Genomic DNA, 16,850 nt, shown 5'->3' with positions numbered 1-16,850 from the left:
AACTTTTGTACTCTTTTCTTATCAACAGCATTTGGATCACTTTATATTTAAACAAGTGATTGTATCCTTAGTCCCAAAACTCAGATTAGATTTGTTTACATGAACCTATAAATAGAAAGCATTTAGACCAATAAACATGGAAAAATATGTGGTAATGTACATATATATATATGTATGAATGTATGTATGTATTTCCCCTTTCAGAATGAAGCACTGAATAAAAGCACTATTTATTTTTAATAGTTTTATTTTATTTTTGAGAGAGAGAGAGACAGTGCAAGTTGAGGGAGGTGGGGACCAGGTACAGAGAGAGAGAGGGAGACACAGAATGTGAAGCAGGCTCCGGGTGCTGAACTGTCAGCACAGAGCCTGACGTGGGACTTGAACCCACAAACTGTGATATCATGACCTGAGCTGAAGTCAGATGCTTATCTGACAGAGCCACCCAGGCGCCCCAGTGAAAGCTCTATTTGTGACTGGGAGCACATAAGTAGCAAACTGCATCTAAAAATCATTCCTCTGGTGATTTAGCCCTTTTGCTGGTTTTCCCAGTAAAGGCTGTTCTACTTCAAATCTGGCTGTCTTACACGAGTGGATATGGGAAAGGAGAGCCACTTCTGCCCTGCACACAGAAGCTGCGCTTAAGGTTTTATCGTCTGTAATCTCAAATTGTGCTTCTGTTTTAACTTCAGCGTGCCTACACCGCAGGATTCTTTTCAGATGTTCAGACATAACTACGTAAAATTGAAAAGAGAAGTTCTTCCAGTGAGTATTCTCATCTTCTCTGAGACACACCCTGATGCGATGAAGTAAAGTACTTTTTCATGGCACCCATAATTTCTACATACATTGTTGAGCTGATGCAAACTTTTAAATAGGCTGTAGATGTAAGAGCATATGAAGATCCTTACAGATTTTGTATGGTTTTGGATTATTGTTTACTCAGCGAGGATTCTAATGGAGTACTGGGGATGAGACAACAAGAATCTAATCAGTAGTCGCAAAAGGCAAATGAACTTGCATAAATTAGCACTCTAATAGGAAAAGATAAATGCATGTTCTCTCCCATCTTTCAAGCAATACACATTATTGGAAGAGGTCTCACAGACACCGCCTTGATTTATTTTTATCTTTTATTTTCAAGAGTGCCGAAACTAGAAAATGTTAAGTAAATTGAGCACTGAGGGTGGCTGCGGTGAACCACTGAAATCAGATCGGTGTATCAAATACAGTATGTAGAATTCAGCATGTTGCATCCACATGGATGACATTGTCATTATTGCTGCTGGTAAAAGTACAGATACAAAGATCTCCAGAGGAAGGTTTGTTCCGTGACCAGAGTTTGTCTTAGAGAAACCAGTCTCTGATCCTGACATTCAGGCATTTGCCATGTACTCCACGGTACGTTCACAGCATATCCACTAAGTAAACGGCAGGAAGTGTTTGTCAGATGTAGAGTGGCTGGGTGCCGAGGACCTGGGGAGGCACAGATCATCTGCCACTGTAGCACCATACAGTAACTTCATTAACTGTCACCGGCGGTGGTCACGGAATCCGTGGGGAGTGGTAGCAGCATGCGGTCCTTCTCGTTATACCAATACTCCTCTGTTTGTGGTGGGGTGGGGTATGCTGGCTCCAGCACAAATGTCAGAGGGTAGCAAGTGTCTGGCACTGCAGCTTCTAGCCGTAATATAATTAGTAACATCCAAGAATTTTCCCTACCACTTCTTCCCGTTCCTTCCAACTCTTGGTTTACTGTTTCTGTCCTGGGAAAGGAACCGGGTATACAAGGGGCTGCCAAGTAACCTTCACTGCCTTTGCCAAAAGGCAGAAATGTCAGCCATGGGTTTGCTATCTCACTCGGGCAGCTTCAGGCCAGCACAGCAACCTGATTGCTTGTGTTCCTGGTTGAATAAGAAATACCGTACTGGTTTCATAATGGCACTTCTCCAAAGGGCTCACCTATAGACGGGGAGAAATCTGCACTCCAAGGAAAATTGGATATCCTCTTTTGTGATATTAGGGAATACTCTGGTTTGAAGTAGGCACTTTTTAAGATATTTGTAAAATACACAGTGTTACTTTTTTTTTTTTTTTTTTTTTAAGCACCTAGAGAACTTTCGCTCTTTGGGAAATCTTCTAGAAATTCTATTTTAGGGGAAATACCATCTGTATTTTTGGGGAAAAAAGAAGAATTAATTTGCCAGTGTTGTTTTGATCTCAATCCAGAAAGCCAAAATGAGTTTAAAAAAATGTCGAGTATCGACGTTCCTTATCTTTTTCTTTGCATATTTTAAAAATAGGTCTTTCCTTAGCTCTCTTCCATTATGGTTAACTGTAATCAGTACTTTATGGTTATATTATATAGCTTTGTTTCATTAGGGCAATGAAAATGGTATTGAACAATAGCAGTATAATGCAGGGAAACAGTTTGTAATTCAGTTGGAAATTGCTAATGCGGTAGACAGTAATACAATCAGCTTGACTTCCCTAGGAAAACTTGAGCTAAATTTCCTCCATTTTTCTTTTACATCTTCTTATAGGGCGGGGGTGAGGGAGATGCTCTGATCAACACTGGGAAACCAGATGCCCCTGAGTAGAGAATTTCTTTATGCATTGAATGTTGAATGACGTCTTCAGGTCCTGGGAAGAGCTGCTATTTAAGACTCAAACTCTCCCTGGAGATTTTTTTTTAAAAGAGACTAGATAATTAACAGTCCTGAAAGGAAACAGCTGGAAGAAGAAGAAGAGATGGTGCCTCAAAGTCCCTTCCACCGGTGTATTTCTCTGTCATCTTGATGCAGGAGCAGTGTTCCTGTGAAATTATTATCAAGTATTGCGTACCAAGGGAAAACTAGAGGCCATCTCTTTACAAGCCTACCTCATGCTTGCTGTGTGCATTCTGGAATTCATAATTACTGTAGGTTAAGACTAGTCCACAGGAGCGATGCCTAGGAGTACAAAGGTAAAGAACCTGGTGTTTGTAAGGAGAGGTGAGTTAGGATTTTTCTCTTTCTTGACTCTAGTAAGTGGATCGTGATTGTTGAGTCAAAACTATAGAATGTTTTATGTGAGAAGTGTTCTTAGATTCAACAGCGTACATAAATATTTAGCTGCAAATACAATACTGAGAATTCCACTTTTAATTCCACGAGTGCTTGGGGACGCTGGCTTGCAACATGCCATTTAGGAAAAACGGAGCAATGTGTCTAAACTTGAGTTTCCCTCTAAATTTTTCTAGTCATTAGAACCAATACAGTTTCCTCTTGTGTGATAAAAATTTTTAAATATCTTAATTGTCTAACAGAGAATAGCAACATTTCATGTTTCCAGACATATCCAAACATCCCTGACATCTTTCAAGAGATCAATTATATTTCGAAGCCACCACCCTGATTTAAAAAATAAAACTACATTTAACAGTCCACCAGGAAGTACTCCTGTGCATGTGTAAATTGATTCCTATAGCTTTTATCCTAGAAACTTGTGTTTCACCTAAAAAAAAAAAAAAAAAAATGGTAAAAGAAGTCTTTCCCATGATTCGTAATTTCCAGTTAATTTCCGGCAGTGGCCTAGAATATTTGGTAACCTCTTAGGATCCCAAACCCTATGGAGGTGTGTGTAAGCCTCAGGTCACACACTGAGGTGAACACACCCCAGTCATGTGGTGAACACGGCACTGGGGCAGCTTCACTGCCATGCAAACAGAAAGAGAAGGCATTTCTGCAGCCTGGACACCGTCTTGCTTCCACCAGCCTTGCGTATCAGTGCCTGCTCGGGGCGGGGTTCACAGTGCCAACACTTGCCTCCTTGGCCACGTGTTCCCTTCTCTACTTGTGTACATAAAACCATAGTAACCAGCACTTTCAGTGACCAAGAACTCGGGCTTTTCGTTTAATGACTGGGAATCTTCAAACATCCTTGGGTGGGTCTTAGCTGTTAGGAATCTCTTCTCAGCTACGGAGTGTGCTGTGTCCTGGTTTGCCTACATCTCTGCTTCCCACAGATAGGGTTGAAAAGTATTCTCTGTTTGTGGACTGGGAAACAAAAATCTAAGTTCTTTCTAGAATACAAAATGAGCTAGGACTTTAATTGAGTATCTGGCATGCAGAGTAGGTACCTATATTTTGAATTAATAAATAGTGATCAGTGAGATATAATGCCACTCATCCTCACATTAGATCCAGATTCTGTGCTGAGTCTCGGGCTCATTTAACAGCCTCTCTGTGCTTTGCCATTTTCCTGACCAGCTAGCTCGTCCACACTGAGTTTGTAACTTAACAGCTACTTGCATTCTCGCTCTCTCTTTTGGACTTGAACGGTTTGAAGGGCAATAAAATGTTAATGTGCGTGTCAGAAAAACTTGGGATGCAGGGTTGTACTATCGAGAGCTGAGGAAAGCCAGTTGTGATCCCGTCCTCTCAAGGTTCATGATGCTGAGTTGTCACCCAGCGTGAAGGGCCCATTATCACCCTCTTAGTTCATCATCTTTGTGCCTTGGCATTAACCATCCCTCTGAAACCTCCAGTCGCTGCAAGCGGCTGATTCAGAGCTTGTAGCAGGACCAAACATTCTGAAAGTTCAAGAGGAGGGTCATATGCATTGGCTTTGAACTGTAGTTCTCTTCCAAGGTAGACATTTTGAAGCAGAGCTTATTAAAATGAAAGGGGAAAGGGAAAGACAACAACTCTTCTCTGACACAGAGACAGACATGCATTTAAGTAGGTAGAGATATTATAGCACTCGGGAATCCCCTAAAGTGCGTAGATTTATGTCTCAGAAATAAATGGTGAATTGTTTATTTCTCTCTCCCCCTTATGTTTCCTTGGGATAGAGCAATTAGTTTCTTATTTTTTATGATTGCATTATTCTTGCATATATCTTTCTGTGGTCCAGGCTATAAAAGTAAATAGAAGATCCAGCTATATGAATGAATATCCTTTTAATGAGTGTGGGAGGAAATAATAATACTAAGTAGTGCAAAACCATTTTTATGTGATGAACCGAAGTACCTTTGTTCCTAGGCTCCCCAGTCTTAAGCCACAGGCCACCAGTAAATGTGTGCATAAAATGACAGTTTTATGTATTCTGGTGTTAACAAAGGTACCTCGTGGTTGGTGGTGTCCCCAGAATGCACTTAATAGGATTTTTGAAAGGCAGTGGCATAGTCTGTTTTAATTTCCAGGGTCAAGGAAGGGTAAAATAGAGTCTGTGACTTTTCTGTAACACCCTTCATTCTATCTTTGGGTGAAAGCCTTGCTGAAACAGTGAGATAACACAGTTGCTGGGTGATAATACAGTCGTTTTCATGGTGCCGTGAGTTAATTTCAGAGGTGAAACTATCCTTACTTAGGAAAATAAGGTGCCTTCTCTCCTCAGACCGGCCATTTGCTTGGAATAGCAAATGGATACTGAGTGTCTCCCGTGTGCAGGGTACAGTGGGGGTGCTGGCACTGGCTCCCCTCCACTCCCTCTCCTCCCCCACCCCCTACCTTCCCGGCCATTGTTATCTTGTTCTTCATCAGTGTTTAGCATTTCTGATGTAATTCAATACCGCCCCACCCCAAACCTTTCCGTTAATTAAATTTTAAACTAGCTGTATAAATTTGCTCAGGGTGCCATGACAGAATACCAGAAACTTGTTGACTTGAACGAGAGAAATTTATTCTCACGGTTCTGGAGGCTGGAATCCCAGTTCGAGGCCCACCAGGTCAGTTTCTGGTAAGAGAGCTGTTTGTAGCTTGCACAGGCGGGGGAAGGGGGCATTCATTTTAGAAGGACGCTAGTCCTTTTGGGTCAAGGCCCCACCCTTATGGCCTCATTTAACCTTGACTGCCTCCTGAAAGGCCCTATCTCCAAACACAGGCTCACAATGGAGGTTGCAGCGTCAACATATGAATTGGGGTAGGGTGCCCAGTGAGGGGAAAAATCTTAAAATCGAGGAGCGGTTCATGGCTTGAACTTTGTAGCGGGTACTAAACTTTTAACCTGACACTCGGCGCCTCTTCCACCTAGCAATGGCGCAGGAGAACTCGTTCTGATGGTGGCAGGGGAGAGCTGGGGAAGTCCCAGGATAAAGCCAAATGAAGAATCTCCAATCCCATTTGCCTTCCCACATGCCAGCAGGGACCTGTACTATTTAGTAGCGGGATGGAAGAACAGATTACTAACTCCCAGAGAAGCTCAGGACAACGGATTGGTCCTCGTCTTCCCTTGCAAGGATTCAAGTCACTATTCGGCAGCTTTGAGGTGACTCTGGTCGGTTCCCGAGAAAGCTGCTTTTCTCTCCTAACCCTGGCTTGAGCAGCAGAGAGCAGATGTCCTGGTAGGAGGGGCACCCTCCGCACTCCCCATGACTCCTGCTAACTAGAGCAAACCCTGGGCACACCTCAGCCTGGTCTAGGCCTGACCTGAGCAGAAGGGAGCCTCAGAACCAACAGACCCTCTGGACTGCCAGCTCGTGGTTGCTGGGACACAGCTCAGAGCAGAACAGTGGTTGGCGGAGGCTGAAAGGGAGCCTTGGATGTTGCTGCCAATGTGATAGGCGGTTGCAGGATTTTGTGAAGCAGTCTGATGAACCCTCTCAAATAGAGGCACCTACTGCTGCTCAGCTGTGTAATTGGGATGGAAATGGGCCAATGAGAGGCGACAGTTTGTGCTTAACCTTTTGGGAGTCTTGTTCCAGGAGACTGTGTGTGGGGGGAAGAAAGAAGCATTACAAATAATAAGCTTCTCCGCCTGATTTGTAATGAATTAGTAATAAATGGCCTAGCGCTCTACGAAAGTCTGACGATTACAGAGCAGCTAAGTGCACGGGACCACATCTTATTTTGATCAGCTGTAGCATAGCAAAGACATGTAATTATCATAATCTAACAATTAGCCTGGCATCACTTTCCAGTGTTTAATTACCCCGATAAATGGTAATTGAATAGAGGACTTAATGACAAGAGAGAAACTTTTATTCTGCCTTAGGTGCTTAAGTTGTCTACTCGGCTGGGCATAATTTTCTAGCATTGCTTGAACAACGGTCCTGATTATAATTTTCCTTTTTGCAGTCAGACATTATTTTGTTTTCTGATCTTGACCTTTGTGTATAATATTATGTAGCTCTTCTCAGAATTTAGTTCTGGGACCCAGAACACAGAGGAAAGTACGGGGCACTTTACGCAGTTCCGTTTTTAAGCATTGCCTGGAATATCCTTCAGCAACAGTTTTCTTCTTTGGACATGTGTCAAGTCACTGCTATGTGCAAACACTGTGCTATGTGCTGGGAGTACAGAGATGAGGAAACACCAGCACTATCTTCAAGGAACTCTCTTTATAAAAAAAAAAGGTCTGTAGGGGCTCCTGGGTGGCTTAGTCGGTTAAGCGTCCGACTTTCACTTAGGTCATGATCTCCCGGTTCTTGGGTTCGAGCCCCGCGTCGGGCTCTGTGCTGACTGCCAGCTCAGAGCCTGGAGCCTGTTTCAGTCTGTGACTCCCTCTCTCTCTGACCCTCCCCTGCTCATGCTGTCTCTCTCTCTCTCTCTCTCCTAGAAATAAATAAATAAAAAAAAAATTTTTAAAAAAAGTCTGTATAAAAATAGTCATGATCATTATTTCTGTTAACAGTGATTTGCTCTCAGCACAGCCCCAGTTTCCTTCTAAATCTTTGTATTGAGCTTGAATGACTTCATGACCATTTATGACCATGCCCACCACCTCATCTCTAATGGCCCCAGATCTCTGTTCTCTTACCTGAGGTACTTTCCTGATTCCAGATTTGTATCCACCTGCTTCTCCCATGAAATAAAGTACGTGCTTCTCCCATGCCAGTTTGCATAGGAACAGCAACAGCATTTGCTTTGCATCGTAAAGCTTTATACGAAACACTATAAATAATTAACACGAATAATAATTATTGTTTTGCCCTAGCATTCCCAATGTATGCCTCCCCTCGCAGTGTGAAGATCGAACATAGAAAAAGGCTGTTATTTCCTTTCTTTCTTACCAACTTGGTTTGTTTGAAATTCTTAGAGAATTAATAGAGATTAATTAATAGAGATTAATTCCTTGCCACAGAGGTCTTAGATCCCCCATCCCAAATTGTTGAAAAGTCAGGGCCACATTTCAGACTGTGATGGCGATTAAGTCCGGTAAGTTATGATTAAGCCAGAAGACAAATATTTATTTCACTGTTTACATACCAGGACTTAAGAACTATTAAATCTTTATTTGAATTGGTTAATAGAAATGACACTTATTATAGCTCTCTGGTTAGCATTAATTAGCGTTAATTACTCTTAAAACTGGGAATAGCCTGAAATTCCGCTGGGCAACTCCATCCTCATAGGATCCAAAAGGGCTACATGTATGTAAGCAGTCTGGCAGGTGGCTTATTTGTTTGATTGACTCCTTCATCCCCTGAACAGAATCAGTTTGTTTAATCCTGTTCTCCTAGGACGACGGCTGGATAACCTGTTCAGTGATTCCTGCATCTGCTTTTGGACCCATGTTTATGTGGCAGGTGCTCTGTTCCGTGCACTTGACATGATGTAAAACTCTGGATAACTTAGGGCACAAAGAGCAGCTTTGTCAGGAAGCCCTGGTCCAGCAGGAGTCAAGAAAGAGCCTGTTTAGCTTTGTGGAAGTGACCTCTCTTAGGACATACACTGATTGCCCGATGATGATTCATTTTATTTTACTCCCTTTTATTCATTTTAGCGACCTGCAGTGTGTTGGGTGTGTGGGACTCTTCCTGGTTAATTCTTTGGCTGACTTAGCCTGTTGATGTTGACACATTCTTACGCCATGCCTGAGGCCGCTCTGGGGGCTTAGAAGCAATTAGACTGTCACCCAAAGCTCCCAGGCCCTTACTGAAGGCAAGTCTTGTTTAGGCTTTGCCAATTTAATGCTTTGTTTCCTTTGGAGCTCCTCAGTCAAGCTAATAAAACAAACTCTAAATGAGTTAAAACGGTGGAGGAGAGAAGATTTGGTGGGCCTTGTATTTGAAACAGGTGTTACTCTTGGGAGACACCAATTTTAAAAAGTCATTCAGACTGATATGACTTGTACCAGAAAAGCAACAAACGCTAGCTGAGGTTTTGTGAAGTTTTTAAACTGCCTGATTTTAAAGCACACGGACACACACATACACACAGGGAAAGAAAAAAGGTGACAGGTTACTGTACTCAACCACTAATGAATTCCAAATAACTGGCCATGTAAATGTCATCTTATTCCCATCACCGACAGTTACTGGATTTGAGGCAAAGCTCTTAGGCTGCGGAATTTATAACTACCAAAACATTCATGCATAAGAACTTTACTGGAATTGATATTAATGGATACATAGAACACCAGCGCTGGGTTCTAAGTATTTTGCCAGTATCTTGTGCTCCACTGGATAAAAGTGTATGTGTAAAGTTACAGCGTACAGCATTTCAGCTGTAAAGATAAGTCAGAAACATTTCTGAAATTCATCACTGAGTATTTTTTTTTAACTTGTATATCTCCCCTTCTATGGGAATTTTAGTTGGGATTGGTATGTTCTAGAGCCTGGAAGAGCAGATTGGACTGCCTGAAATGTGTTTTTGGTCATCAAACCTCATTCATAGTTACCTCATTGAGTCTCAGCAACTGGCCTGGTAGTGGTGAAATTGTTCAGGACTCTGTCTCAGAGCCGAAAATGAAGGTCAATTACCAGTGCATTTGGATGACAGACATGTCCACGAGAGAAAGAAGACATTAAAAACCAGCAAAACAAATCTTTCCTCAGGCCCCAGGTGCTATTATTCATCTACCCTAAGTTTGATTTGCTGTTTGTATTTCCTGCTTTAACCTCTGTAGGAAAACAAAACAAAACAAAAAGAGCATCCTCAGACTCAGGATCTGAAAGCCATAAGGCTTGCATTCTGTGCTGAGAGAATAACAGAAGGAGACGAGGAGAGATACGTTTGCGACAGAGACTACCATCCTCCCCAGCTCCTCGCGAAACGTATTTATAAACCAAACCCCATGTCTGTCGTGGGCCCGTGAGGACTTCCAGGACAAATGAGAAATTCTTCTGGTTAAGAAGAGACCTCTTACCCTGAAATTAGCCTTTAAATCAATAAGAGTAGAGTCAAAAGACCATGCCGCCAAGATATATTCACTCTGGATTTAGTTCAGAATTTGGGAGGAACCCTAAGCTGATAAATTTGCTTATTAATCTTTGACCATAAATCATATCCTTCTTTTACATTTCAATTTCAGAATGTAATATATTAAGTTGCCCGGTAATTAAAGAAGTGACATTGTAGTTCTGTTCAAATAGGAACATTAAGACAATCACCCCTTTGACAGATTAAAATACATTTAAAATGTAATAATCAACTATCCAGTTCATGAGAAATAACATTTTCATTATTGAATCCTTTAAAACACTACATGAAAGGGGGGTAAAAGTGTCTCACAGCTTCCTAACCTCTAATAACTACTCTGTCTCCTTTCAGTAATGCTGTTTCTATATTTGTGGAGTGAAGAAACTTCACTCAGGAGCTGCTTGATAAAATACCTCCGTACATATTTCCCTGGAAGCAGGCTCTCTGCTGTGCCAGCAACATATGCTAAAGGCCAATTTAGAATGTTTTAAATATGCACCATACCCTTCCTTTTCCAGCTACTAAAATGAAATGCATCTTGGCTTTGGCAGATGAGGAAGGAAGGAGGGGAGGCTCACTGCAGGGGAAAGGGGCGAAAGACAAGTTCAAAGAAGGATGGGTACGGTGCTGCTCCGCCGCAGCCTGAAACCCGGGGCGCTGCCTGGGAGCCCTTTGCATTTGGCGCTCCCAGCTGTCTGTATCCCCCGCACAAAAGCATATGGGGCAGAGGAGGAAGTAAGGTCAATGGTGTGAAGACTCATGCCCTGAGAAAGAAAGCCAGGGGACATCTACTTGCCATAGCGAAGAGAAACCAAGGACAGCATCAGAGTAAGTGGAGGACTTCCATGAGAAGTTGGTAAACGACCAGTGTATTCAAGTACTAGATGGCTCGTCTCTCAGTTTGCAGATAAATTCTTGGGTTAGAAGGAGTGAAGTCTTTATGGTTCTTGCTGACTCTGGTCAGGAAGCAATGTTCGGTCCCTGTCTGGGGACAAAGCTGGGTCACCGTTGACAACTTCAGTGAAAACGCAGACAGTTGACTATTAGGACATCTGTGTCTTCATTTCATTTGAATTCAAGTCATGAATCACTTTTGGCAGACAGGTTAAATAAGGAGAGAGATATTAATAATAGTCTTAAGTTTATAATCAAAGCTGGTTAGCTGTGGAATGTTATCAGGCAAGCCCTGAAGATAAATACTGAAGACAAACTAAGACATGCATGTCTGTGAATAAACCTTCTAGCTCAAATCCCAGCTTCAGTTGTTACTTTTGCTGTCAGTAGCCGTGGAATGTGCTTTTTATATCCAACCGTTCCAGGCAGCTTCTGGGACATCAAGACCTACCATAAAGTGCATAATTCATGTTTGGTAATTGAGTTGATAAAAAAGAACTAGTTGCCATACTGAATTTTCTTCCTCTTAATTAACTGGAATGTCCCTTTCCTAATAGATATAGGACATTGATTCGCATCCAGCCTCCTGTCCAATGTTGGTCACTGTATGCAATGCATTCTTCCCATAACAGGGTATATGTACTATCGTATGTTACATGGAGTGCTGGCGCTCACAGCCATGCAACTCAGCAGAGAACAAGGGCCATCGTTCTATGCATACAAGATGTTTCCTGGCATTTGAGACTTTTGTATTATGAGAACACAGGGCAGTAATCGTATTACTCAAACACAATCACTTTTCTAAGTGTGGTAGCTGTGCATGCGTTTACATTGTAAACCACTGTGATAATTTAGTAGAGATCATATTGTAATTATTGCTGGCTTGTTGGTGTGGAGCCAGAAATTCTTACGCTTCATCATATGCAATGATTCCAGAGAGGGAGAGCACCACAGATATGGTGGATGGAATTAAAGAAAAGGAGTAAAAGCGAGACCTTTACAAGAAGATTTCCAAGAAATTTACCAGTGTGCTTAAAGCAGCAGCCATGCCGCCCATGACATTTGTCAGTATTGGCATGTGGAATCATTCTTCCTAGATGTGAATTTGCTCTTTTAATAGGAACTAAAGCTCATGAAAGCTGGTTCCTGATGTGGAAAAAAGAAGACGACTTTATGTCAGCAGCTACTGAGCCTAATAGCACTTCATTCCGTGAAAGAGCAGACCGATGCACATGGGTCAGGGGCTAACCCTGCTGTCTGAGAAGTAGTCTGGATGCTGACACACCCTTCAGTTTAGGAGTTTGGGACCAATGTAGTGGGGAGGGAGCAGGGCCAGGACCCTTTGCAGCAGACTTGCCTGGAAGAGCAGTATGAAGATAAGGTAACCCGATGGCACCAAAAACCTTAAAAGGGCTCCTTCTGGTCAGGGAAATTACAACTGGTAAAACTTTGAAACCATTGCATTTAAGAGGGAAGAGATTTGGCTTCAGGACCAGATGACAACATGGGTTGAAATTCTAACTCTGCTGCTTATTTCCTATGAGGGAAAAAAAATGAACTAAGAGGATAACAACCTGGGTGTCATTTCCCCATTTGTCAAATCCAACTAATGATAAGTATCTAATAAGGATTTCATGTGACAACACACATAAAGCCGTAACACAGAAGATGCTGGATGTAGCAAGTGCTTGTCGCATCAGTGAACTAAGGAGAGACCCGAAACCCTGTCAAGAACTAGAACTGCCCTTCTGGGGGAATACAGAGTTGACCTAAGGACTTAACTTGAGCCATTTACTCTCTCCAGAAGTAGAGTAGCAGAATGGTAAAGAACTTCAGTTCCGAGGTCTGTATGCTTGGACTTGACTTCTGCCCCCACATTTTACTAGTTGGGTGACATTGAGCACATTGTCAGTATCTCGTTTTTAAGGGGGAGTACTAATAGTGTTTCTTAGGATTTGCGATGGAGATTAAATTGAGATAATGAACGTAATATAATAAACAATTATATTAGCCATACGTGTGTGCCTCTTCACAGTAAGGCCCCCAAAGAATGATCCAGTACTACTTTGTAGCCAAAGAGCATGGTTTGGGGTAATATTAGACTATCTAACCCCCCTAAACTTTTCTTTGGATTGTACTTGGGTACATAACAGAACTGCCTTTTATGAGTTTTTGTTCATTAATGTTTTTATGTTTATATTGTCCATTTGGGGGAAATTACATTATTGAACTAACTTATACAAATTAAGGATCTGAAACAAAAGTATAAGTTGATTCTATGGTGATTCATCATCTTTGTCACGTGGGTAGAGGGGTATAAGTACTAACTGCTGGGGTGATCACATATTCAAAATAGGCTCCACAGTGATTCCTTTAACACCCTACACAGAGTAAAATGTCGTCAGAAAGGGAGAAGGTCAACCCAGTGTAAAATGTGTCTTCAGTCTCATGGCTTGTTTTATTAAAACTTAAGCAGTATTAACAGGGATAAAAGTTGGACAAGGGAAAGGAAACTCAAGACATCAAAAAATCATGACAATTTGTAGACTAAAGCAATAAGCAAATGAGTCTGTACAGTGGCCGTTTTAATTTTTTTTTTTTTTTTTTTCACTTTTAAGCAGTGTCAAGTGCTAGTAGAAGCTAAAATGAGAGAAACTTAGGGAAAGGAAAAACTTCCCCCTTGAATGTCTTTAAAATCTATAATAATAATATAATAATATAAAGTGCATCTGGGCATTGCCTCCTGCTGCATTTCTTGCCTGGCGCCCAGCCAGAACTGTCAGGCTGCTCTGAGTGCTGATGATTCATATCCCAGCACCCTTTTATCTGAACATTGCAGTGTCTTTTCTTTGTACTTTGGCAGTGATGTTACCTTGATGTTCAGAAATCTTTTAAAAGCAACACAGGCTTTCCTTGCATCTTGACAAATCATCGTCTGCCAGTAATGAAGAAAAAGTAAACCTAGTTCCGTGATCATTGTAAATATAAAGAAATAAATACTTCCAACTGGGTTTTTTTTTTTAATGTTTATGTATTTTGTGATCCTCTAACTTACAAAGTGATCTGATCATCTTTCCTTATTCTCCTTGTATAAATCAGCATGCTGCTTTCAAAAGCATTGATCAAATGAGTGTTTCTGTGGATCATTTGATATTGAAGGACAGAATGTAGGATTTTTATATTATTTTTAAAAGGGAAACAGGGATTATTGTTGCTGATGTTGTATATGTTTACTGCTGTTGTTTAAGAATTAGTATTGTGTTATCAATTTTAATATGCTTTAGTATATCCTGATGATAATAGTACTGCACATTCACATGGCGCTTTTCAGACATCTCATCATTGGAGACTTTGAAGCAGTGGTGTGAGGTTAGCAAGGCAGATTCTCATTATTGTTGAAACTCACATATGAGGGAACTAAGGCTCAGGTGGTTTATGATTCTCCTACCCAACCAGCAGCAACCCAGTCCTTAAATCGAGGTCTACTCACTAAAATGAGTAGTGTCCACTTTTATCACATTGTATTTCAGAAAGGAATCTCTTGCTTCTTTAATGAATGGGTAGTATCCAGAGTGAAGGTGGTAGTACATCTCTTGGGCCGAACGTTGGTCACAACTGCCCGTCAGAGGTGTCTGTGTGTCTGGGTGCTACATTTTAATGGGAACCCTGGGAAACCAGAGAACATGAGGAGAGTTGAGAAACTAGAATGTGAGGAGCCTGGGAACAGAAATAACCAAGCAAATCAGGGTTTGCACGTCATGAGAAAGGAAGATACAGAGACCTAGTTGATGCATCCCAATGTTTTGTGGAGTGCCTGGTGCAAGAATTAGATTTGTTCTTGGTGATGTCAGGCAGTGGGAGTGGGATTGCTGGATAACAATTACACAGAAGGAACTTGATGCTGTGTATACGAGGAAACTGGATAAAACGTAGACATGTCCATAAACGGAGTAGAACAGCTCACTGACACTGGGACGTGTTCACACTGAGACCATCTGACTTGAAGACTATATGACTTGATGGGTGCTTGTCTCTTGGCAGTGACACAGTTTTATGATGAACCTTCTAAGGACTCAGAGAATTTCCTCATTAGCTAAAAAGAGAGGGGTTTTGTAGGCTTTTCTATCCTGATTTTAGAAAGCTGTATACGTAACAATTCCTGTTTCACATGTCATTAGTTCCTGAGAAATCTGTTCATCCGATGGGGAAAGACATATTAATTAACACAAATAAGCAAAACTTTTGTAAGGTATGAATTGAAGCAGACAGTGCAGTGTGTAAGGTGGTATGCATGCACATGTGTGTGCCGTGTGTATTTTAACTATTTCAGGATGGAAGTGGTCCTGGGTTTGCTGTATCATCTGGCTCATTACTTGCACGACTCCTCAGTCCAGCCCTAGGACACAACCTAGAAAGTTAAAAGAAATGGCTGGGTCAGGGAGAGGGGAGAAGCTCATTTGATTTAGCAGGTTTTCATTTTCTTAATATAGAAAGGGATGGGGGGGGGGCATCAAAACAGATCAGCTGAAATGAGTTTGTGACGTAAGCAGATTCACTAAGGGAAACAGCTGACTAGGACCCAAAGTCACCATTCCTGGTCAAGCTCAGTCACTCACTGCTTTGTCATTGTGCCTTAGATTTTTATTTCCCTCCAATGGGGAAGTGTGCAAGGACTTTTCTTTCCAACCTTTAAATTTGATGGTCCTAATTCTCTCAATTTCATGACTCTAATTCTCTACATTTGCATAGAAAATTGAGAATGGTCTCAATTATAGCAAAAACAATTCAGTCCTTCATTTGTTCTTGAAACGACTTCTTCACTCATTCAAAAACACTCATCAAATGAAACACTATTTTGAAATATCAAAACTTTGGTTCAATATATGTGATTTTAAGAATGAAAGGAAAACAGCAAATCAGTATCTTTACTACTTAAGATGAATGTGAGGAGTTCCATTTTCAGCGTGTTTTGAAACCAACGTAATAGAATTCCTCTGTAAAATTGTTGTTGCTTAGATTTGGAGCAGTAACATATTGTGAATCATAATGGGATGCAATAAAAACTTATATTAAATCTTTCAGCACCGGCATTATTAAAGCTATCCCACCACTGATTCTAAGCAGAAAGTCTTTTCCTTGTAAATAATCTCCTCTTTCTCTTCTTCTTCCAACAGATTCCAGAGGGGTGACTACCACATCGACGTCTGTATCAATGACTACCTGGATGTTTTCTGCCCTCACTATGAGGACTCGGTCCCAGAAGATAAGACTGAGCGTTATGTCCTCTACATGGTGAACTTTGATGGCTACAGTGCCTGCGACCATACTTCCAAAGGGTTCAAGAGATGGGAATGTAACCGGCCTCACTCTCCAAATGGACCACTGAAGTTCTCTGAAAAATTCCAGCTCTTCACACCCTTTTCTCTAGGATTTGAATTCAGGCCAGGCCGGGAATATTTCTACATCTGTGAGTATACCAAGATTTATTGTGTTGTAGGGCAGCTGCAAGAACTCAGACTAATTTCTTACCCATGTTTCAGAGAATTGCAGAGAGCTGGACTCTGCATTACAGATGTCTCCTTGTAAATGCATACATCAGGGTCCCTAGATACATTAGCTGGGAATTGAAAGCACAAATTAGATTAAAGACACAGCTCCTCTCCCCCTATGAAATTGCGTGTCAGCCTGTTCAGTGAACCACTGCTGACTTGTATTTCTTTTAAATGAAAATTGCTAGGACTTCTCCAAAGCTGAGGAGAAGAAAAAGGGACTCCTGAAAAAAAAAAAAAAAAAAAAAAAAATAAAGAAAAAAAATAAAATTAAAAAAAGAGG

The 16,850-nt window shown here is 41.4% G+C and overlaps 1 protein-coding gene and 1 long non-coding RNA gene across 3 annotated transcripts in view; one reads left to right on the top strand and one right to left on the bottom strand.

Moving 5' to 3' along the window:
- Window positions 1–16,850, top strand: part of EFNA5 (ephrin A5) — a 283,690-nt gene that overhangs the window by 219,646 nt on the left and 47,194 nt on the right. For both annotated transcript variants that reach the window (XM_077757160.1, XM_077757158.1), the window contains exon 2: window positions 16,193–16,485. In XM_077757160.1, the coding sequence (XP_077613286.1) occupies window positions 16,193–16,485 (293 nt within the window). The remainder of the gene's footprint in view (window positions 1–16,192; window positions 16,486–16,850) is intronic.
- The window catches only part of LOC144225915 (uncharacterized), a 35,291-nt gene continuing 32,513 nt past the window's right edge, over window positions 14,073–16,850 (bottom strand). Inside the window, exon 5 of the long non-coding RNA XR_013333469.1 lies at window positions 14,073–15,426. This is a non-coding gene — a long non-coding RNA (uncharacterized LOC144225915). The remainder of the gene's footprint in view (window positions 15,427–16,850) is intronic.

The sequence above is a fragment of the Crocuta crocuta genome, unplaced genomic scaffold (genome assembly GCF_008692635.1).
Source record: "Crocuta crocuta isolate KB4526 unplaced genomic scaffold, BGI_CrCroc_1.0 scaffold131, whole genome shotgun sequence".
Lineage (NCBI taxonomy): Eukaryota > Metazoa > Chordata > Mammalia > Carnivora > Hyaenidae > Crocuta > Crocuta crocuta.
Note: the sequence above shows the minus strand (reverse complement) of the source record. Positions and strands in the feature narration are given on the sequence as shown.